General features: G+C 50.7%; 1 protein-coding gene across 1 annotated transcript in view; it reads left to right on the top strand.

Moving 5' to 3' along the window:
* The first annotated feature begins 4,425 nt into the window (after nucleotides 1–4,425).
* The window catches only part of SLC7A5 (solute carrier family 7 member 5), a 30,707-nt gene continuing 11,137 nt past the window's right edge, over nucleotides 4,426–23,995 (top strand). Inside the window, exons 1-2 of the mRNA XM_088136200.1 lie at nucleotides 4,426–5,040; nucleotides 14,370–14,495. Of these exons, the coding sequence (XP_087992326.1) occupies nucleotides 4,491–5,040; nucleotides 14,370–14,495 (676 nt within the window). The 5' untranslated portion in view covers nucleotides 4,426–4,490. The remainder of the gene's footprint in view (nucleotides 5,041–14,369; nucleotides 14,496–23,995) is intronic.

Genomic DNA, 23,995 nt, shown 5'->3' with positions numbered 1-23,995 from the left:
TGCGTAGCCAAGTTCCCCTCCTGTGCTCAGTAGGGGTGTGTAGGAGAAAGAGAGGCTCACATCTCTACTCTTCTGCAAATGCGGTCCTTTGCGAAGACGTCTACACCGAGCCCCAGTCCTGGGAGGAGAAGAGAGTTCCTTGGCTGTGTGCAACCCCTCTGGAGCTGGGCTGAGGACCCAAGGGAAGACTGAACTTGAGGAGCCCTTAACGGTTGACCTGCTCCAGTTGCTGCGAGGCTGGCCAATAGCTTGCTTTTGGAAGAAGCCTGTTGTTCTCTAGTAACCGCTGCCTTATCTCTTGGCCTTGGGCTTCTTTGCTTTTGCTTTGGGGATAATTATGGGGCGGGGGGGGGGAAGAAATTTCCTTTGATGCGACAAGCTCCCTTGGCACAGGGAGTGGGTGTGCATCGTCAAATCCCCTTAAAAGGCTTTGTGGCTGGACACAGAGGAATAGCGGGGAGAGCACCTGGAAGAGCTTTTCCCGTGTTTTTCACCAACGCTCCAAAGCCGGGTGTGCCGAAGGATCAGCTGCCCCTTGCCTTGGCAAAGCAGGCATGAAGGATCCGGGGGAAGGCAGGAGCAGAACGGTTGGCTTGGACACCAGTGTAAACTTGCCATGGGAATCTGTGAAAAGCCTTGGCAAGCAGCTATAATTTTTTTAGATTTTTTCATCCCGCCTTTCTTATTTTTATAAAAAACTGAAGGTGGCGAATGTACCTAATACTCCTTCCTCCTCCTATTTTTCCCACAACAACGCTTTGAGGTGGGTTGGGCAGAGAGAGAGGGACTGGCTCAGAGTCACCCAGCCGGCTTTCACACCTAAGGCAGGACTAGAACTCAGAGCCTCTTGGTTTCTAGCCTGCTGCCTTCACCACTAGACCAGACTGGCTCTCAGTTTGTTCTAGTTACATTCCTTTTTCTATAAAGATTTATTTCGTTATGTCCCTTTCTGTATAAATAGAAAAGTTATTTCTGTAAGTGGAAAGAATAAATAGAAAACTATTCTAAATAAGAAAGAAAGAATGTTATTTCTTACTCTAAGAAATAATACATTTCTATTTATTTTACTTTCTATTTATTACGTACTCTTATTTTCTGTAAATAGAATAGTTACGTTTCCTTTTCTATAAAGATTATAGAAACGTTTTCTATAATGTTCCTTCTCCTATAAAGATGGGGCTTTGCATCATCTTGCACAAAGCCACAGCTGGTCTGAACTCTGCCAGGGGAATCACTACAACTAGCGAGGCTCCCACATCATGTGTAGTCATAAACCACGTTTTACGAATCGCGGTGGTTTCGCGCATGCGGAGCCCAAACCCAACAATTCATATTTCAATCTAGCGTTTGAACCTGGTGATGAAGAAAGGAAATCATTCTCCATTTGAGCAGAGTGTTTTTTTTAAAAAAATAAATAAAGGTGCTATAAATGGCTATATAAATGGGATGTATAAATAAATAAATAAAAGCTGCTTCGCCCCATTCTTCTCTGCACTGGATCATTTTGATGACAAATTTAAATTCTGTTAAAATATACGATTATAGACCCCAAAGAGCTACAGCTAGGTCTCGATCAGCAGGGATAAGGAATCCCACCAAATGGTCGCATTATTCGAATTCACACGATTCAAAGGGATATTTCGATGGAAAATATGGAAATTGCTTCCAGCCCCCTAGAAATAGGCAATGAAAATTTTTAAACATGAATTTTTATATGTGTATTAATGAAATATTAATATGGATTGCCACCCTCAATCCATGCAGTTAAAAGATGCTCTGTTTCCACCACTGTAACGCTTCTATTCCTTGTCGACGTTTTCAAACCACCAAAAAGGAATGCCACATTTTATTTCTCCTGCGTGTTTTATCGTATTGCATTCCGTAAATTCAGGCATTCCAATATCTTGCCCTATTTTGCATTGCTATGACCGCATTCATGCCGTTCACTTGCATCCAATTTTTGCTCTCCGTCTCGCACCCACGAAGATGAACGGCGTCTAAAACCCCACGTGCAACCAGGCCTGCCCCAGCCTCAATTGCGCGTGCACCAGCCTCGCATTAACTGAATTTGGGGTCGCATTAAACGCGATTTGCCATCCCTTGACAATTCGCATGAAATTGAATCTCGCCGTATTCGAGCTCTCCTTCATCATGACCGAGCTGGGCTTGGATGACGGACGGCTGGTTCAGGCGTGCACTTATGAGGCTGGCAAGCTCTGCGCAACTGAGCATTACAGTGTTTGCCTCTTCCAGCCTTCCCATTTCTGGAATTAATGTTACTAACTACATGGGCAAAGCAAGGTTTGCTCAGTCTGTGTGCATAGAGCGGTGTTCCTCCACCGTGGCCCCTTGAAGACAGGTGGACTTCAACTCCCAGAATTCCCCAGCCAGCATGGCTGGCTGGGGAATTCTGGGAGTTGAAGTCCACCTGTCTTCAAGGGGCCACGGTGGAGGAACACTGCTGTAAAGGAGCATGTTTTGTTTACAAGTGTTCCCAAACTCAGGAATCTGGTCATCTGGCCAAGGGCCACGAGGGGGCAGCCTCTGACAAGGAGAAACATGAAAAACAGCCACTATCAGAAAGTTTATTTCAGGCGACCAACATTCCCTTTTATTTTCAGGTTATGTGATATCTGTGGGCTAGAGTTTTTCCACCTGCCCCCCTCAAGGCCGGTTTGGGCTGGGCCAGATCTCTGTGGTTAAAATTACGCACTTACACATTTGTTTACGTTGCAGGAGGGGAGCTGCGTTCCTCCGGCCTGGCCAAAAAAACAGGAGCCGGGTAGCACCTTTTCCAACTAACCGGGTTTATTCAAAGGCAGAAACCTTGGGGAGCTTCGTGGAGTGGGTGGATTGCTGTAAGGTCTAAATTGGGGTAAGGGGAGGGGGGAGAGACTGTTTAGTCCAGATGCCTTATCAATTACGCAGATACTTTATCCTTTAATTATTGTAGGGTATTAAAGCCCCATTCTATTTGTTGAGACCTTTTAAGATTGGGCGAAGCCTTTCGCTGGTAAATCAAGATCCGTAGATTTGCTCCAAGCCTAACCTCCGATAAGCTAAAGCAAATACATTCTCTCTGCTAAGCTCTGTAGCCGATGGGCCAGCCCGGGAACAAGCCAGCCCCCCAGCAGGAAAACCCACAGCCCAGCTGGTCACTAAGATATCGTGGAGCCCTTGCAGCTCTCTGAGCTCAGTTGTTTTCTTGCAAACGTTTCGTTACCTGGCTGGGTAACATCTTCAGCACTTAAGATATTAATCAGTTTTGCTCATTCATGGAGGAAAAAGCTATGCAAATAGGCTCTGGAATACTTCCATTCTATATACGCAGCACGGCTGGAAGAAAATATTTATTGTGTATGGAATTATGGCCTTAGCGACACATACTCTCACCGACGTCAGTTTTCATAAACGCTAGCCGATAACAGGGACTGCAATTATCTCTCTTTTCAAACACAAAATTTCTTTTGTAGATGTCAGGCCCATCTGTTCCATCCCAGGGCTCTTTTCAAACTGCCTTCCTGGGTCAAGTTACAAACGAGGGTGCCCTCCCTGTAAATCGAATGTATCCAAAATGTTGGTTCCCACTGGAGTGAGACAGGTGGTGACAAATTTGAAATATAAATAAACAAACATATAAACATACAATATAACTTTACCCGTAATAGATTGGGCATGGCCTATACGGGCACCAGGAGAGGGGAGGCAAAATTCGATGTTTTTATTTATTGATAAATCAAAGGTATATGCCGCCCATCTCACTATATAAGGGACTCTCGGTGGGTCACGCGTCAGAAGCATAAAAGCGGTTAAAACCCTACACAACAAAGTTAAATTTCGGGGTTTTTAAGGTCCGGCTCTTGCTGGTTGCCAGACTGAAAGGTTTTGCCGCGGGGGGAACTGCCTTTGAGTCTCCCTTTCCCGGGACTGGCACGGGCGCCCGGGCGCCGCGGCTGTCGCGGGCTCTCCTCTGAAGAGGAGGAGGATGAGCAGCGGCAGTCCACCCGACGGTGCGTTTTCGCAGAGAAACAGGCGGCGGGCGCACGGGCGCTGAAGCGAAGAGACGGCGGGGGTGCCGGGGAACGGGGCATAACGCGCTTCTGAGGCAGCAGCCGGCCGGCCCTCCCGCCCGCCCGCCCGCCGTGGCCACGACGGGCTCCGTCCCGCATCCCCAAAGCCGCTGCTTCCCGCTGCTCCCGGAGATTCCGCGCCGGCTCCTCCGCCCGCTGCGCCCTGCCCGGCGGGGAGACCGACGCTGCCCGGAAGCGCCGCAGCGTCAGCCGCGGCTGAGAAAACGATGCCCCCCTTGATCTCCAGCGGCGCCAGCGGAAGGAGGCTCCCGGGCAGCTCCGGCGCGCCGCCCTCCGCCGCCCGGCCAGCCGGGCCGCCGCCCCACGTGCCGGGGCGGGTCCTGCCCGCCCCCGCCGGCGCCGGCGGATAAGAGCGCGCGCGCGGGGCTGCGGCCGAGCGCGGCGCGTCCTGCGCGGGCCATGTCGGGCGGCTCGGGCAGGCGGCGCGGCGCGGCGGGGCCGGAGGAGGAGGCGCGCGGGATGCTGGCGGGCGCGGGGCCGCGGGGCAACGGCTGCGCGGCGGCGGCGGCGGCGGCGGCCGGCGGCAGCGGCGAGGAGGGGGTGGCGCTGAAGCGCAACATCACGCTGCTGAACGGCGTGGCCATCATCGTGGGCACCATCATCGGCTCGGGCATCTTCGTGACGCCCACCGGCGTGCTGAAGGAGGCCGGCTCGCCCGGGCTGGCGCTGGTGGTGTGGGCGGCGTGCGGCGCCTTCTCCATCGCGGGCGCGCTCTGCTACGCCGAGCTGGGCACCACCATCTCCAAGTCGGGCGGCGACTACGCCTACGTGCTGGAGGTCTACGGCCCGCTGCCCGCCTTCCTCAAGCTCTGGGTCGAGCTGCTCATCATCCGGCCCTCCTCGCAGTACATCGTCGCCTTCGTCTTCGCCACCTACCTGCTCAAGCCGCTCTTCCCCACCTGCCCGGTGCCGCTCGGCGCCACCAAGCTGCTCGCCTGCCTCTGCGTGCGTGAGTACCCGCGCTGCGCCGCGCGCCTGCGGGGGGGGCGCGGGTGGGCGGGGGACCCCCCGGGCGGGGGTCCCGGCGCCGGCCGGCCGGCGAGGCGCCCGCTGGCGCGGGGAGCGCAGGCGCCGGAGCCCCCTCCCTGCCGGGCCGGGGGCTCGCCGGGGGCGGAGAGCCGGGGCGCCGGGGCCCCCGACCCCTCCGGCGTGCGAAGCGGCGGGGCCACCCGCGGTGCCCCGGCGGGCGGAGAGCCGAGCCGGTCTGCGCGGCCCGTCCGCGGGAGCAGCAGCCTCTGCCCGGCGGACCCCGGGAGACGCGGCGCCCGGGCAGGGGGGCCCTCCCGCACTGGGGCCCGCGGAGTTACAGCGGCTGCCCGGCCGAGGGCTCCTGGAGCCGCGTGGCCCGGCAGCCTCCGCCCCGCCCGGCTGGCACGTGCCCAGCCTTGCCGGGGCCTCCTCGCCCCACGCCTGCTCCCCGCAGTCCCCCGTCCTGCCCACCCGCACGTGCGGCGTGCTTGGCGCTGGCGGCAGGGCGCCGGTGCTGCTGCCACGCTGGGCGCTGCGGCGCCTCCCTTAGCACGAAGCCGGGTGAGCCGAAGGGTGCTGCGCTGCAGATCGGGGGAGGGGGCCGCCCCCTTCTTCCCCCCCCATGGGAGAAATGGCCCCGGGCCCCGTCGAGGCCACGCGGCGCGGATGCCCCCGGGCTGGGAATCACATCTGGACGAGCGATGCCCCAACCCTGAGGGCCATGCTCTGCCGGTGGGCGGGGCTTCGGGACGGGAAGCCCCTCCCTCTATAAAGCCCCGCCTGCTGCGTGTCCTTCCCCCCACAGGGAGGGGCGGGAAGCGTGCGCCACGAGGAGCGAGACGGCTTTCTGCACGTGGGGAGCAAACGGGGCCCGATCGGGTCTCCGGGACTCCTGCCCTCCGAGCCCCCACCTGCAGGCAGGCGCGGAAGAGTGGGGGGCTTCCTTGGTGCCCCCTTCCCAGGTCCTGGTGGAAGAACAGAAGTGCCGTCCCCCTTCTCCCCTCCTCGTAAACTTTACCGGGATGCTCTGCATCCATCCGGGCACGAGAGACAGGAGAACCCTCCACGTCCTTTGCCAGTCCTGGCCAGCTCCTGTACGTCCGGCTGGGCCGTGCCCGGCCCGTCTCCTTTGCCCAGCAGCCGCTCTTCGGAGTCCCAGGCAGGAAAACCAGGCTGGGGTGACGAGGTGGAAAAAGGCGCCCGAGCGGGGGCTTTGCAAGCAGATTATGACTTCTACCCGGAGTTTGTGCTTCCCAGTAGATTGTTTCCTCTCCCTCTCCTCCACCCAAGGGGGCTCACAGAAAGAGCAGGCCGATGCTACCCTGTGGTCTGCTTAAACATAGCTTGCCGAATAAACCAGGATGGGTTGGACGTTACAAGGCAGGAGAACAGGCCACATGGTGGCTTAATGGGGTGTGGTAATCGACGGAGCGTGGCTGCGGGAGGTTCAAAAGAGCTGCTTCTTCGGTGGGGTTTCTTGACTTTGTGCCACGGGCCAGCCGTGCTGGCTGAGGATGATGGGGGGCCTCATCTGAGATGCCGCTAGGACACCTTGAGAGGAGAAATAAGACCCCAAGTTTCAGGCTGTACATCATCTGGTCTGCTGTCTCGCCTTTGACAGCTCTTTGGATCCTCTTCTGTCCCTGGTGAATTGCTCAGTGAATCTAGGGCGGGGGTTATTCCTCCCCCCCCCCCCGCCTTCCTCCTTGCCCAGGCTTCATATTTGCTGAGTAAAAAGACTGAGCTTTTTCCCCACTTCCTTGGGCCAAAGTCTGTAGTTGAGTCCCTCCCTCCCTCCCTCCCTCCCTCCCTCTTTCTTTCTTTCTTTCTTTCTTTCTTTCTTTCTTTCTTTCTTTCTTTCTTTCTTTCTTTCTTTCTTTCTTTCTTTCTTTCTTTCTTTCTTTCTTTCTTTCTTGTTGGGTGTACATGCCACTCATTTGCCTGGACTGTGGCTAGTAAAGATCCACAGTTAAGCCACCATTTTGAAGAAAGACAGAAAAGAAATGTACGTGTCAAATGAGAACAGAACAGTCAAGTGCAAAAGCTGCCTTTGGAAACGCAATTCTGTTTCCTGCAGTTTATACCTCTGTTTCCTGCAGTTTATACCGCTTTACTGATAAACCCCAATTTGCATGTCTGAAGGCTCCCCTTTTATCGAGGCCTGACACCTGGTGCGCCTGGGGCTGTGTGGTTCCTCCTCTCTCTTTTTCTTTCTAACTGTCCTGGGTGCAGATGAACTCTGAGAATCTTGCCACGCTTTCGCAGAATTTTCCGTAGGCGTAGGCTGAGTGTCGTCCTCCCTCGGCTGGTGACAGCTCCAGAGAAGAGGCAAAGGCAGATGGCACCTTGGAGGCGGAGGCCTTTCTTGCTGCATAAACATGTCTGGAGGGCACCGGATTGAAGAGGGTGCCCTGGGGGAGATTGGCTTATTTGGTTCCTTTGATGATTCAAGCCCGTGGTGGATGGGTCTCCATCTGCCTTCCCCCGCTGGTCTCCTGAGGCTTCAGTTCATGGAGCAGAGCCCAGGGCAGTTTGAAAGATGACCGTAGCCTGTTTTGGTTGGCCTTAGGCTGGCAATTTGAGGATAGCCCAAGGGCATAAGGAGCCAGAGGGGGCAGGCCTGATAGCAGCACGGCCACCTTGCTTGGGAAAGTTGTTTATTGATTTGATTTTAAAATGATTGCCCCCTCGCCGTTCCAGAAGAAAGTCTTGGTGACATCAAGGGAGGCTTTCTTTCCTCGGAGTTGAGGATGCGCCTCTTGCACCGCCATCCTGCAAGTACAGAAAGGAACTTGCCTGCTTGCCAGCTTCTCAAGGATCGCCTTTCCCTTCTCTTCTCCGCTCACCATGCTTGCTAACGGTCAGCCCTCCAAGGTAGTCCAGACCAAGTAGCACAAGCCATGAGTACTAACGCTGCCTTTATTGTAAGCTTACAGTAACAGAATCTTGCAAGTCTGAAAGCGCTGCCTTTATTTTTACTCTCCAGAAAACTAGGGAGGGTCCCTTCTGAAGCGCTTCGCACGCCCCTTCTCCATCTGCGGGCTGAGATATCCTTGCGCGACGGCTGTCTGGGCTGCAGCTTGCCCTCTGGTCTCCCAAGGTCTTTCCCACACACCATTACACTAACCCACGTGGTGGAATTGTGGTTTGGGTTGGAAAAAGGTGACTAAGGAGGATGCCTTGTTGAGTGAAGCCCTGTCTGTTCCGCAGGGCCTGCCCGGGGGGCCTCCATGGTGGGCTGCCTTGAGGGGTCCCTGGGCTTGGGAGAGAACCCCAAGCGGCAGATGGGGGTTTCACTTTCTGCAAAGCAGGCCTGCTGAGTGACATTAGAGACGCTGTGCAGGTTTCACTGCAAAAATCAAGGCACCTTGGGATCAGAGCTGGCTTGGTCCTGCACTGGCATCACGTGCCTGCCAAATGCCCATCTGGGGACTCTGCTTATTTATTCACTTAAACAATGTCTACAACTGCCCTTCTCACCGAGGAGACTCTAAGCGGCATTTCAGAGGTTAAAACCAAGGGAAAAAAGAGTGCCCTACGTAAAACCATGCACAAAAGATGGTAGGACGCCACGTGGCGTCAGGCTGGTGCAGCTACCTGCCGCTCTCTTGTGCCGGTGACTGTTTTAATTTTAGGAATTGCAGTCATTTTCCACCTGGCTGGCTGGAAAGGGAGGTGGACAGAAGAAAGGCTTCCGCATGGGAGATGGGGGGGCATCATGTGCTGTCGCTGAGCAACCGCATGTGCTCCCGGCTTGCTGCTAGGTTACCACAGAATCCATAATAGCCCGCGCTGGGGTTGCCCAGCAACCGCACACATGACGTCTGAGCTGTTTGTGTTTTTTTGCTAATCGGCTTAGCTGGAGATTTACAACGATGGCAAACGGTAGTGGAGAATATTAGCTGGTCTCCGACTGGCATGGACGTGCGTGGTTTCTCTGCCAGTGGGCCAACCGGTCATTGTTCCTGGGCCAGGTGCAGCCCACAGGCAGCCAGTTGCCGACCTGGCATCAGCGTAAAATTGCGGGGCAGGGAGGGATTTCGAAATAGGCGTTTAGCATTATGCGCTTAAGTCTTTATTCGGTGCCTGGGAAAGACTCTTCTTAGTCATCTTGAAAACATGCAGTTATCTATGCTGGAATTGGAAGCCCCGAGGGGTCCAAGGGCTTGTTGCTCACCCTTTTGGCGCAAAATGCTGAACTTCACAATGTGTTACTCTTGTGTAAGCAAAAGTGCCGCCCCCAAAGTCCTCCCCAGCCCTTTTTCCCGCACAGTGTTTCTGCTGGCCCAGTTTGGTTCCTGTTCCTCAGAGCCTCTCCAGTGATGGGAAGAGTAACCCTGATCCATCCACGTTGGCCTGCTTGAGAAATGTGGCCCGAGAACATAGTATTGGGGGCTTCAACTGTCCTGGAGGTTTCTTTTCCCACCCAGATTGGGGGACGGTAAAGGGCAGGCGGGCTCCTGAAACCCAGGAGGTCCTTTTGAAGTTGTCGGCGCTGAAGGGGAATCCGTGGGCCGCAACACAGCTTCCACCATTCCCACAGGCAAGTGTGAATCACTTAGGCGAGTTAGCAAGAACTGCAGATCACTCAGATTTGCTGGAGAAAGTAAGAAGCCGTGCCAAGGACTCCAGTGATTCTAGAAGAAACCTTACAGAGAGAATCAAATCTTCAAAGTTTGAGTCTCCTGGCATCTCAGTTTTCTTCTTTGAGGTGGATTAGTTCATCCCCATCTTTCTTTGTTTTTACAACCATGCGGTCTGCTGTGCAGTTGTTTTTTCCTGACTGTGCAAGAACTAACTCATAGCTGCTCTGGCCATTCCTTTGCCAGGAGCAAAATAAAAATGCATCGGAGCCAAAATCTCAGAGGGGCCTGCAGGTCTGACTGAGCAGGCTCCGTTTGCTGCATCTCAACAGGGTTTGACCAGATGCTTCTTGATGTTAGAAGATCTTTAGCCCTTCCAGAAGTAATTGTGCCCATATTGCACCTCCTGGAATTTCCATCCAGGACAATTTAGTGGATGGATGGTGGTTCCCCCCGCAAAAGCAGGAGTAGTCATAGTCCTTGGCAACTTCTCTGCATATTATTTCTCTATCCAAAACCAATGGTTGGGTTTCCACATTACGTGAACTGCGGCTCATTTGACCACAGCAGGCCAACTTTGTACAACACACTCAATGCTAAATCATGGCCCGTAAACACAGTGGCTGGAGTTCACCCAACATGTCAAACCAAGCCAGAAATGCATGCTTTGTGAAGCAGGCCAGAATTGCAATAGTGCGTCTGGTTAAGATTACACAAACTGCAAAATTTGGCTAATGTTAACCTTGGTTGTTGTTACGTTTGCTGAATTCACCCCCTCTGGTTGGTTTATGGTTTCAATGTAGTGGGGGAACCCTGAGAACAGGTTAATTCGGTGAGCAAGGGAACCCTGTTGTAGGAACGCAGCCGGGGGTTGTTCTGTGTTATGAGCAAACTGAAGACAACTGATGGCCAGGAGAGATAGTTTAGCAAGCCCCACATAAGGACTTTAAAACCCAACTGTGCAAAAATTGGGTTACGCAACTGATGGAGATTTTGGACACCCGTCTCCTCACCAAACCTTAGGAAGGCTGTTAGAAAATAAGAAAGTCTGCACTTCAGGGTACAAGGGGATATATTAATTCAGGGTTGGGAATAGCTCAGTTGTTGGAGTTCTTGCAGTGCAGATAATGAGAAGGTTGTGCACTCCCCCAAACACCTGTTTCTCTCCCTGGCATCTGATGCTTTTAATTCCGTTATTATCCTGGGTGTTTTTCCAGCCTAACCAGCATTTTCTCCTATTCCTTTGAAGCAAAAGGCGTGGGATTGTGTTAGGCCTGGGGGATGATCTTGGACAAGGCTCGGATTTAAATAAGGCGCATGCAACAAGACGCCAGCTGCTTGCCAGCCAAGCGGTCCTTGGTTCTTTGCAAACAGGTGGGCTCAAGCCAAAAAAAAATTGCTCAGTTTGGTTTCTTCCTCCCACCCTGATTTTTTTTTTTTTTTAAACTTGCTCTTGCTTCCTCAGATTGTAAAGGTTTAGAAATTGGGTCACAAGCCTGTTGAGACAATAGGTCTATTTACAGGGATTAAACAGACAAACTGGTTTTTTGAGCCAGCTAAAAGAAAGATGCCCGTCTCTCACCAGCTTGAAGCTGTCCTTGCCAGCTCTTTGATCTCAGTTGGGGTGCATTCTTGACCCATTTCTAGTCACACGATGGCGGGATTGTTCTGTAGCCTCCTAAATTCAACCCAAGGATTACAAATGACGTCTCGAAGAGGAAAGAGGGTGCCTGATTTGACACAGATCGCTATTGATTTTTCTTCTACTGAAGTTTGTATGGAAACTTTGCATTCATAAGGCTGAAATGACTTCTCATGATTTATTTATTTAGTTTTTCTTTTTTTTAAAAGCGTTGAGGCTGGCAAGAAACACATGTTTGCTTTCCTGTTCTTGCGTGGAGTTGTGATAGATGTAAGACCCTGCAGGGGGGCTGAAGAGATGACTGGAGCTTTGTTGTTGGCATTCATCCCCCCCCCAAACATGTGGGCTAGCCACCATATTTGTTCCCCACTGATAATAGTTATCTTTCACTCCCAGAAACTTTTGTGGCCAGCCTAAGATTGAGTTTTGAGTTCTGCCAACAATCATGCTTCCCTCAGCCCCCCAGGAAGGTTCTGTTGTTGAGAGTGTTAATGGCAATTGGAAGCTGAAGGCTTCCGACAGATGACAAAATATATTCCATTGGTTGAGAGCAAGAAAATTTGGCTTTCTGGATGTTGAGAACTACAACTCCCAACAGCCCCAGCCCAAACTCTGAATGAGAATGAGACTTGGCACCCACTCTTTTATTAGTGTTGGTATCTGTACTTTGGGGAGTTCATAGTTCCTGTTGACTTGCTGTAAAGCTCACATGAACCCTTTTGAGATAATGCATTATTATCCCCGTATTTGCAGATCCAAAGGGCTGAGATTGGCTTCAGTCCTCTTGGGGGCTTCTGGGTGGGCCTTCTCTCTCTCTAAGCCCCCAAGGTCACCTTTGGGTACACATCCAGTTGAGGGTAAGCCCTGTGGAAACCAGGAGGTCTTCAGGTGCAGGTGTGCTGTGAATTCAAACTGGTTTTGGCTCCCGCAGGCTCAAAAGGGTTCAGTCTCCCTCTTGCAAATTTGAGCCTGTAAGAAGAGCGTGATGGAGAACGCAGGGCTTTTTAAGAAAGTAGAGATCTCCAGGAACGAGCGGTGGGCCTCTCTGCTCTTTGGGATTACATTTAGCGCCATAACAGCGTGGGCCCTGTGACGTTTCCGGCTTCCGCCTCGGGAGGGGACCTTCTCAGCTTCTCCTTCTTTTGGCCGGAGGCCCAAACTCTGCAAACACAGGGTGGGGAGGGAGGAACTGCCAAGGTGGCTCAGCGGAGCCCGCACGGGTGATGCAACCGCGCCTCTCTGTTGCCTGAGCCAACGGCCAGGAACGGAAGGCGGGCGGTGAGTCAACCCATCCATTCACTCGAGAAGCAGCAGAGGAGGAAGCTGCTGTGCCGTTTCCTCCATCCACCTCACAGATACCACAGATTGCATCAGAAAGGTCCTTTCAAGAACGTGCCCGAGCAAAGAAGGATGCAGCGTGTCTCCGTTTTGGAGCTCATCCTCGTCTGTGGCTCACCCTGGGTGCTTAGCACGGAGAGTGCTTGGTGCTGGACACAGAACAGTGGCTCACAATTGTTCTGGAACAGGGCGTCAGAGAAAGCCCAATTTATTTAATAACTGAATCAGTCCAGGGGATCTGGTCCTTTGCCCAGGGCCTTAAAAGGCTGCATTAGAGATACAATCAAGGGTGGCAGGGGAAGTTGAAGCCATAATGGGCAGACTGGTACATCTGGGGCTGCAGTGTGGAAATAAGCCCCCCACCTCTATTTTTTTCTTAAAATGGTGCTGCCTTTTTTTTAATTGTCTCCTCTAAAGCAAATTACGACCTGATTTGAAACGGGAATAAATGAAAGCACCCAGCATCTCCTGGATGGAGAAGAAAAGAGGTTTCTAGCTTTAAGGGCAAGACAGTCCTTTGGTTTAGCTGAGAAGAGAAAGGCATGGTCCAGTCTCTGCAGATGGGAGAGTTCATGCTCTTCCAGCTGGCTCCACAGAGAAAACAGATGTAGAAGAGACGTCCATCCATCCATCCATCCATCCATCCATCCATCCATCCATCCATCCATCTCTCATTCATTCATGTGTGTGGGTATACACATAGACACATTGTAGGAGGAGGGATGTGGTAGACTACGGTGGCAAAAAGGAGACTCTGGTAGCATCTTTTCCAGCTGACTCATTTTGTTCAAAGGCAGAAGCTCATAAAAGTTAGCTTGGCCAGAAAAGGTGCTACCAGACTCCTACTGATTGTTTTCCACATGCATGTGCAAACACGCGAGAGGGTGCAATCTGCCAGGTATAGTTCCATGGAGTCCTTGGTACTCTCTGAACTTGGTTGTTTGCTTGCAGACGTTTCATTACCCGACTAGGGAACATCATCAGTGCTGGTGAGTGTGGGGTTTGCTCCCTGTTTATATACCGTAGCCTGCCCTGCCAGTGTTGGTGGGGTGTGGTTTTCTCCTTGGTAGTTCCTTGATTAGGGTATTTTTTGCTGTTTAATTGTTTGTCTGGTGTTAATCCCTGCTTATCTGGCTGTTGGGAGAGGATGTGTTCCGGTCTTTGTTTCCCTCTTAGCTTTTTTATTGTAAACATGGTTTATTTCTATTGATGGCTGATTTGTCTGAATGCTTCCAGGAATTCCCGAGCGATTTCGGATTTAGCTTGGTCTCGGATGCTCGCGGTTTCTCAGTTGAAACTATGGTTGAGTCTTTTCCACGTGTTGTGAGATTAAGGAGTGTTCATCGTGTCTTCTGACTGCTAGTTGGTGTTCATGGATGCGCTCTGCCCGCCTTCTGCCTGTCAGCCCTACATAGCGGCTGTTACAGTCCTTACACTGTGTGCTGTAGATGACTCCTGTTCTTTCTTCTTGGGTTACTGGGTCTTTTGGTTTGCTTAAGATGTTTTGGAGGGCTTGGTTGGTCTGTGTGCTAGGGTGATGCCACGTGGTTCCAGCATCCTATGTTCATGAATTATAAAGCTGTTAAATATATGGAAAATAATCATAGTATTTTGTATGTACTTTTGGCCACAGATTGGAGTCCCGTCCTGGACGAGTTTCCTCAGCCCACGCGCCATGCCTCTTTTTGAAAAAAATGCCCGAGATTTTTACTTACTCATTTTGCTTCCTGATGTGTTTCTCCCCAGTGCTGCTCACAGCGGTCAATTGCTACAGCGTGAAAGCTGCTACTCGCGTGCAAGACGCCTTTGCAGCTGCAAAGCTCCTGGCACTTGCCTTGATCATCACCCTTGGCTTCATTCAGCTCGGGAAGGGTAAGTGTTTCTCGGACTCCTGCTTTGCCAACAGGTGAGGGTGGAGAGGTCAGATTTGTTTTAAATTCTGCTGCCCCTGGCATGCCAACCGCGGGGCTCTCCTGCTTTATCTCCCAGGCCAAGACGAGAAAGAAACCATGCTTCTTAGAAATCGAAGCATTGTGCCTTTGAGCAGACGCATAGTTCTTTTTCCTAAAAATATGCATATGCCTAGAAAACCCAGGAAGGATACTGGCCCATACAGTAGGACCACGCGTGACCCAGCAAATACCTCTGGGAAGGCCCCAAGCAGCAGATGGACTTGGTGCTTGTGTTGAGAGGCAACCGCTACTAATGTGGGGATGGCTAGCCCCATAGAGGCCTGCTGTCTTCAGCCCCAGATTCTTCATTTTCTTGGACTCTCCTTTTCCTCTTCTTTAGTAATGTTTTTTAAATTTTGATGTTTTATGTATTTCTATGTATTTATGGTTTTAATGTTTTGTGTGAGTCGCCCAGAGTCCCCCATTGGGGGGAGAGGGGCAAGGGAGAGAATGAATGAATGAATGAATGAATGAATGAATGAATGAATGAATGAATGAATGAATGTTGGAAGGAAGGAAGGAAGAGCTATCCACCCTGGTTAGTAGCCCTATTATTCCTCATGTCTGTTTCTAAAAGCAGGTGTTCCGTTTACCGCCATTTCAAATACTAGTTCTTTGAAGACCTTTGCTTCAGTGCTACTTGGGTGGGGTGATTATTCTGTTGTTAATCGGCCCAAAGGCCTTTCCCGCCGTTTACCTCCTTATGTCAGGTTTCCTTTCTGAAAATACCAGTTCAGGTCAGGCCTGGGAATTCGAGTTGCAGCTTCGGGGATTCTTCCAGCTTCTCTGCAGTCTGTTAATCCTCCTCTAGTTCATCTGCAGTTCCTTTTCCATCGGCGGCCTCGTTAGCCAGATTCCTAATCCTGATCAAGGATGGCTTCAGTTCTTGGTTTTGGCGTGAGGGCAGCGCTCTTCAACATCCCATTTTGCATTCCTGTTTGTTAACTCCCCCTCCCCCTTTTTCCCCCCCATCCAAGGTTGTGTTCCTTTTTTATCCCTCTCTTTATTTAGGTAGGACTTCTGCATTTCGAAGGAAGCCTTCATTTCTTGAGCGACCTTCCATTCTGTCATGTTTTTCCTGACCTGTGATACGCATTCTAGCCGAGTTTCTGTTATTGTGCAATTGAGTAGCTCCTAGCTTTTTGGAGCAATCTGTCCCTCTTGACATTCCTGCTCAACTTCCTTATCAGCAAACCTCTTGTTTTTGACAGATTTCCTTGTCTGAAGTCCAAAGTGGCTCTGTGTGATTTGGGGGGCATTCTTCACTTTTATAGATCCAGCCCTGGGTGTTATTTCAAAACACTTCAACAACTCTGGCATTTTCCACCACACTGAGAGCGCCACTTCAGGTTTAAATCCAGAGTTGTCGTTCTTCTGAAGGGCCAGCTATTCCAAGGAGATCCCTTAGATCAGGATGGTCTATTGGTCTATCTAGACCTCTCCAGGCTATTCCTGTTGTGTCCCTCAAGAGAGGAGCATCAGCTTAGTTGCAGGTGCCATGGATCAACCTGGGACCATGTCCAAGGGAGCCCCAGGCGTGCTTCTGTGCCACTTCTCATATACCTTCCATTGAGAATCTTTTGCCTGGCATCAGGTTTTCCTTGGAACATGATACTCTATCTCCTTTCAGATCTTGCCAAGACTCATGTCTTGGCTGTATCTCTGCCCTTCTTCTTTTGCGTGATAGGTTGTAACATCTGGGCACCCTCCTTGTTCAACAGCAATGTATGGCTTCTCACAGCATGCTTCTATTTTTTATTCATCTGGAAGCTGGCCTAGAAACTGGTGGGCTATTCCTTTTTTGGCTGGGCCTCTGTCTTTTTCATCAGCCGGTAGGGTTTGCTTGGGGTGAAAAAGGCAGGCTCATTTCCCATCTTTTAACTCCTAGAAAGGTTACATGGGCAGGAGAGCAACACTGGTGAGCTTACCCTCCAGGGGCCATGATGAGGGTGCTCTCCAGAGTAACTGGGGGGTCATTTTTCATTTGATGTAAGACAGCTGAGAGTTGAAGGGAAGAGCAGATGTGTCCATGTTGGGGGGGGTTGTTTCTTTTTGGAAGTGAAGGAGGACCCTGATTGTGGTAGAACATCTCCTTTGTCTGCAGAAGGACCAAGGTTCTAATTCCAGAATTTCTCAGATAATTGAAGGGAGATGGGGTCAATGCCCAGCAGCTCCAGTGCCCACCCTGATTTATTGTACCTCAATCCCCAGCATCCTGAGCCAGCAGAGAGATCCAGCTGTGCATCTACTGCCCCCATCGGAAATAAGGTGCCCCCTCCTTGATTTTGGCACCTCCGTTTGGCCAATTTGTGTTGTCTCTCCACAACCCCAGGGCAGAATTTTAGTGTGCTCTGCACACTGTTTATTTATTAAGTGATATTTTTCTATTTGTTAAGTGATAACTGGGGACAGGATGAAAGTTTTTTAGTACCTTGATATTTCCATTTTACGTCTGTTTTTCCTTTTAAAGCCAGGTGCTGATGCAGAGTATTTGTTTTAATTTTATTTTCGCACAATTTATCTTTGTCCAAAGCACCATGTCAGCCCCACCAGGTAGAGTCAGGGAGGCGCTGGCCTGAGTTACTCCCAAGTATTTTCTTGCGTCCCAGGGCTTAGACTGTTTCAGCCCGCTTTGCCTAGGTAACGGCTCTTTCATATTTCTGTTAAGGTCATCTCCCTTACTCTCCACGTACAAGCTACTTGTGCTTCACAAAAATCAGGAGGAGTGTGGCAGCACCTTTTCCAACTAACACGTTTTAACGCTTTTAGGCATAAGCTTTTATGATCTGCAGCTCGCTTCATCATATGCATTTGGGGTTCACTGTAGCAATGAATGAATGAATGAATGAATGAATGAATGAATGAATGAATGAATGAATGAATGAATGAATGAATGAAGTGGGTGTGGGACTATATAAAAACTGGGGCAGAGGTCTCTCAGGCTGGAACAGAGAGACAAGGGAGATCTAGAAAGACTGTGGAGTGATTAAGTTTTCTAGAGGAAGTCCAGGGGCTTTAAAGAATAAAGCTAACTTTGTTAATTGTGCTTGATTCCTCTTCATGGAGAAGACCTCGTGACACAAACTCTTGGGAATGTCTTGCCATTGGTGACCTGGCATTTGCTGGCATAAATTGCTCCTCAACCTTTTTTTTTAACTCAGTGATGATCAGATAAGTGGATAGAAGACTTGGGGAAGAAAGAATGATTCCTTTTGTAAACCAGAACTAAGGTGGGAGGGAAAACCATTTAGTGCAATTTAACAACAAAAGAATGCAGTTCTCCTTTTTAGTACAAGATTATTTCTCCTTCCTTCCCCTTTTCTTCTTCTTCCCACCCATAATGCTGTTTGCATGGCCTCTGGAATGCCCTGCAGGCAGTTTCCTTCCTCAGGGCCCAGCCCAGCCCAGCCCTGGAGAATTTAGGGCAAAGTCTCCTGTAGATTGAGCTCAGTGTTATGGGTTGGTCCACCGAGAGTTTTTGGAGCAACACGGAAGTGCTTTACAGTTTCTTCTGGGATTTTTCCCCCCAGTTATCAGTCTAGTCTGTTGCCTTGAGGGTTCCTAGTCTCTCATCCAAGTACTATAATTTGCATAAATTTTAGGGAATTGCTGGGCTGTTGACTAGACTGGGAAGTTTGAAGAAAAAGACTTTCTTTTTTTTAATTAAAGAAGGTGATGGCAAACCTTTCTCAGTGGTTGCCAAGAAAATATGAACGTGTCCATGAAGTCACCATGAGGTGCACTTGCGGGAAGACTTGATGTGACTGCTTATCACATTCCTTGCCTCTTGAAGGGAGACCTCTGCTCCTGCTCTACCTCCTGCCCGCCCCAGCGTCTTTCTCAAGGGTCTTCCCCCTTTCACGCAGCCCTCCAGACTCTGGCCCCCCACAGCATGTTTTGTGCAAAGAAATCTTGGGTGCCGTGGCTTTCAGCAAAATGACAAAAGCAGCCCTGGGTCACCGCAGTGCAAGCTCTGCCTGTTCTGGTGGATGGATCCTTGACCCAAGAGGCAGGCCTTGAGTTGCCTTCTCCCCTTTTAGTATCTCCGTGTTGCCTCTCTTTACCCACTGGCATGCATCCCAAAGACCCTTCCTGCATTTTAGGTCACAATTAATGAAAGTGGCCCCTTAGCCCTGCAAGGGAGTCCAGGCAGGAGCACAACCAGGAGCACCGGCTCTGTCTTTATTGTAAGGTGACACGAACACCACTTTGCAAGACTGAAAGCGCTTCTCCCCTCCTCTCCTTTTACTCTCTGGAAAATGAGGGAGGGTCCCTTCCGAGACGCTTCCCACGCCCTTCTCCTTCCCTGGGCTGAAGATACCTTTTACCCGTCGGTTCTCCAGTCTCCGGCTCTCCCTCCTGCCTCCCAGGGCCATTCCCACAGACCATTACATGGCCAGTCTGGAGAGTTGGACAGCCAGAAACCAAGTATACGATTGGAAGTGCTCAGAGCAATTTTACCTTACTATTTTTGAGACTTCCCCAAGCCAGGCCTGCCTGTTTCCCCACCATTCAACTTTTAAGAGAAGAAAAGAAAAACTCAAGGAGCTGTTTTGCTTTGTTTTTAATCTTCACTTGATAACAAGCTATACCTGTAGGAGGATTATTTTAGGAAGTTTCTGTTGTGAGTAGCTACTTTTAAGCCCCGCTGGGATTCTGTGGGACTTCGGAAAAAGAGTTTTTTATTTATTGTACTTCTAAACCGTCCAATATCTGCACTGTTTGGGCCTCGCACAAGCCAGTGGAAATGGAGGATTCAGAAAAGGCCACCAGGATAGTAAAAGAGGACAATAGTCAGGATAACCATCAGAAACTACAGAATAATGAACAGAAAAACAGCATGAAATCACGGTATATTGGTGAAGTTTTAGGAACACAGACATTTCATTTATTTAAAAGATTCATATGGCTGCCCATCTTTTGGAGCACAACTCTAGGTGGCTGGCAACAATAATAAAATTGTTTTAATAAATTGGTTTTATGGTTTAATAATAAAAACCATAAAAACAATGAAACAAAACCCAAGAAAAATCAGGCGCCTAACGCATCATCCGCTCCTCTATGCCAGTGTTTTTCGAACTGGGCCCCTTGAAGATGTATGGACTTCAACTCCCAGAATTCCCCAGCCAGCATGTTGAAGTCCACACATCTTCAAGGGGCCAAGGCTGAGAAACCCTGGACTAGGTGATCCTTTAGTGGCCCTTCCTTCTCTCCCGTCCTATGAAACACTGAAAGCTTAGTTTCTTGCATTCTGCTCTAGGGCCAGGATTATAATCCTGCAGGGTGTTGCATTACTGAGTTGGCTTGTCCTTCAGTCACCCCGTCCAGTTCTCCTCTGAGATGGAAAAAGACGCTTCAGGGGAAGGTGTTCCCAGCCAGGAAAAGTGGTTGTCGGGGCCTGAAGCATGATCAAAAGCAGAGGGTGCCACATAGCCGGCGCCAGCCTTGCAAATGAGGCTGCCCGGGGAAAGCCTTGGTGTTGTCTCCCTCCCTGTAAACGCTGGGGCTCTCCCTTGCAGATCTTCCTCCAAGTGCCGGTTTTCATCATCCACCAAGAGCCTGCTTTCAGACCAATGCAAATGCGAGATATGCCGAAACATTAACGTCAGCTGCATTAAAAGGGCATCTGGGCAGAATTCAGATCAGCCGGTGTGCAGACCGTATCCCACTATACTCAACATGCCTTCCGTTCCCCTCTTGCGTCCACGTGCGTGGTCACCATCGTTTGGGGCAGCAGGGTCCCCAGTGCAATAACGTGGGCACCCCAAAAATGCATCATTTAAATAAAAGGGCAGGAATTCCATGCCGTTGGGGCAAACATATTCTTGGGGTTGCAGGAAACTTAGGCAAGGACCTTGAGACTCTCCTGAGGCTTCAGCCATGTCTTAATGGCTGAAGGAAGCCACACTGCTCAGTAATGGTACTGCCCATATCTCTACACCCTAACGGCTCCCTGAGCTGCAATTTGTTTCTTTCTGCCCCAAGAAAAAGGCAGCTGGCAATTCACAGTTGTACAAAATTCTACCTAAGGGAGGTAAAGACCCTCTCCAGCCAAATTTGATTCCAGTAGAGAAGGAATCACCTTTGGCTACCTTGCAGGGTGAGGGCACCAAGTAGCCCCTGAGCCTGGCAATGCCCCTTTGGGTTTCTGAAGCTTTCTGAAGGCTCAAAATAGGTTTACAGGGGGAATAGGCTGCTGGAGGGGGTAGATGTCCACTCTTTGAGGTAGGCCAGGTCAAGAATGGCTGGGCAGGAATTCCAGGAATGTTCTTCACTGCAGCAAGGTAGAAAAGTAGAATCTTGAAAGCCTGTCCAAGTTTCTCTCTGTCCCATTTTATGCTAAACAAGGTCACGGCGGGATTATTTTGAGTTTCTCTCTGCAAATAAATAGGAAATAGCTGGCACAGGGTTGCATTGGGCAGTAGCAGGAGTGGCCATTCCATCTGGAAGCTGCGTCTCGGAGCCCCGGGGCACGGGGAGCAGTTGGAAGAGGGAGTCTCTCTTGGGCGAGGCCTAAGCTCCTGGGCTGGGTGGGGCCAGCCCCACCTCATTCGTGGGAATCGTAGGCAGCAGACACGGTGCCCCGAGTCCTTTCCCAGTCACCCACCTTGTGCGAATCCTGTAGGCTTTCAAGCTGAGTGAAGAATCTGTGGTTGGCCCAGCAAGGACAGAGGAAGCGGAGCCACCTGGGTTCACGCTTGTTGTGGTTCTGGCCTGAGCCAGATGAATAATCAGGCTCCATGGGCGCCGTCAACCAGCTTTGCTTCCCACACCTTTTCTGTAGGGAAGTGCGTGGGGAAATTAGCGTATTGCCCCATAAACAGAGAAAGCCTCGTCTTGTATTTCCTGCAGTTACATGAATGGGGTGTGTTTTTCCAACTGGGCAGTGCTGGGTGCAGTAGAGTTGGAGGCCTGAGAAAAAGGAAGAGGCGCAACTCGGGCAGCATCTGCTGACAGGACCAGAAAAGAATCCTCTTGGATCCTTGAGTGGTGGTGGTGGTGGTGGACTAGCCCAGAAGTTCACTGTTGTTTCAGACTTCCCCTTCCACCAGCCTCCACTCAGGGAGTGGTAATCCAAAAGGTCTAGGGAGCCCTAGGTTGCTTATCCTTTCCTGTTTTCTTTCACGCCAACCGCCTGGCATGATGTGTTCTCATGAGGATGCTTTTTGTCATACATGCCAGTCCAGGCATCCAGGCATCTGCTGTGATTTGCTCCTTGCTCACCTGGCCAAAAGATGGTCTTGGCCTGGTTTGTGAGCAGCTTCTGAAGGGAAGAGTGGCGAAGATACAATGAGAAGCTCCTGCAAGGCTGACCCCAGATTGGTTGGGGGACTGTACTGCTATAAATGCTGGGGTCTCTCACCTTTTCACGTTGAAACCTGGCCACCCAGAGTCACTTGTTGAGATGGGCAGCCATCCGAATGAATGAATGAATGAATGAATGAATGAATGAATGAATGAATGAATGAATGAATGAATATCTACTGCATCCTTCTGCAGCAGTCAACTTTCAATGTTGGCCAATAGCCTTTCAATCCAGCAGTTGTCTGTCAGACATAGGTTGCCAGATGTTACTTGTTTGAGGAGGGAGCAAGAGTGGGAAAAAGTTACTGTCTTGCTGGGGACCTCCTTGGAAACACCCTAATTACCCCTGCAAGGACCTGGTATCCGATTAGAAGACCTTCTTTCCAAAGCTGCTGGGCTCCTTTTGTGAAGAAATCAGCCTCCCTTGATATGTATTTGGCTGTAGCAGCATAGACCATGGTCGGCTGGGTATGATGAGCATAGTAGTTCAACACATTTGGCAGGCACCGGGTGGGAAACAGCTAATCTTGATACGCTTCTCTTCCACTGACAGTCTGCCTGTACTCCTGGAATCCCAGTCCACACACCCTGAATGAAAAATTGACATATGGAGACCTGCTTGGCATCCATCATGAAGGCATTTCAGATCAAGCCTTTGAACCTTTCCCTGGTTGTCTTTCATCTTGCAGGTTCTCTCAACTGCTCTTAATTCATACGGCCCTCTCCGTGCTGACTTCAGTCAACTCCCTTAATAGCCTCTTTCTGCTGACTTGCCCAAATGCGCTCTGAAAATTAGTCCCCTGGGCAAGAAATGGGGCAGCGGCGCTATTTTTGTTCTCCTCCCTCTCTCCCGAAATACCCCCAGGTCCTTGTTAAAGGGACATGTTGCCACTGGCACTGCAGTTTGGCCACTTAAGAATTGCAGGTGGGACGGAGCGTGTTGAATCTGGTTTGGTTAATTTTAGAGAAGAGTGCAGTCAAAGAAGTATTTGAGCCTGGCCCCACGGCAGGTCCATCGTGGCCTGTTTGGGCTCCAGTTGTTGAGTTCCCAGAGTGCTTGTGGCTGTCTGGTTGAATCTGTTAGTGGAAGGCTGGGAAGACTAACCAGCCATATGAATAGAGAAGGCCATTTTGGACCACAGCAGGTGGCCAGGCATATTGCCCACTAAGGTCACTTCTTCTTTCGCGACTTCTAGCATCTTTCTAACACTCCAACAACGGCTGGGAGATGTTGCGAATTTGATATAAGTTAGTGTGGAAATGACTTAAGTTGCATCATGTTGGGTGGCAGCGTAACCAAACATGCCTTTTAATGACTTCATAGCACCTTGGACTGGGATCCTCATCTGGAGACTATAGCAAATTTGGTGGAGACGGCTCTGTGCTGCAGCTCTCAGTGACTAACTGGGTTCACTCATCACCCTAAGCCATAGTTTGTCGGTCATGAATAAAGCACGCTGACCTGGGTTGACACACATGCTGAGCCAAAGCCCAGCAAACCAAACCACATTGTGGGTTTTCACAATGTGTGAACCCATCAAGTTTCCCCAATCACGTGTTCATGGAGACTGACAGCATCTTCTATGTGGGTGACCTGACATCCTCCCACCACACTCTCTGGCTTCTACTGGCACATGGGCACGAGGAAGTGGTGGGACCCAGGATGGTTTTCCAGTCTTGGATGGCAGACCTCTTTGAAGGGGGCACGCCTTGAAAAAGAGCATGTTTGCTGGTTCTGCGGTCCTTCTCTTTCCCTTAGGTTCTTGGTCTGACTAACCAGCTTGAGGAAGAGCATGCCAGGCTGACAGTGAATGGAAGAAAGCTCCTTTGGTTGGGGGTCTCCCTCCCCTCTCTTTCAGCCTTTGCCCTTCCGTGAACTAATGGAATGTAGAGTTTTGAAGAGGACAAAGAGTTGGCTCAGCTGTTGCTGCAGCAGAGGCGTGGGGGGGGTGGACGCGCATGAGAGGCAGGCAGCAGAGGGGAGGCTGGGCCAGACCCCCCTCCCTACCTGAGGGCTCCATCCCTGGGGGAGGGCCAGGCAGCGAACCCTCCCTCTCCGCTGGGATGCGTGCGTGGCCTTCAGATCAAAAGACGCGAAATCCTGCTTCTGCCTTG

This window comes from Python bivittatus, unplaced genomic scaffold (genome assembly GCF_059951505.1).
Source record: "Python bivittatus isolate LINGU-HERP-01145 unplaced genomic scaffold, Pbiv_v1 ctg000190_np1212, whole genome shotgun sequence".
NCBI lineage: Eukaryota > Metazoa > Chordata > Lepidosauria > Squamata > Pythonidae > Python > Python bivittatus.
This window is presented reverse-complemented; position numbering and strand designations above follow the sequence as displayed.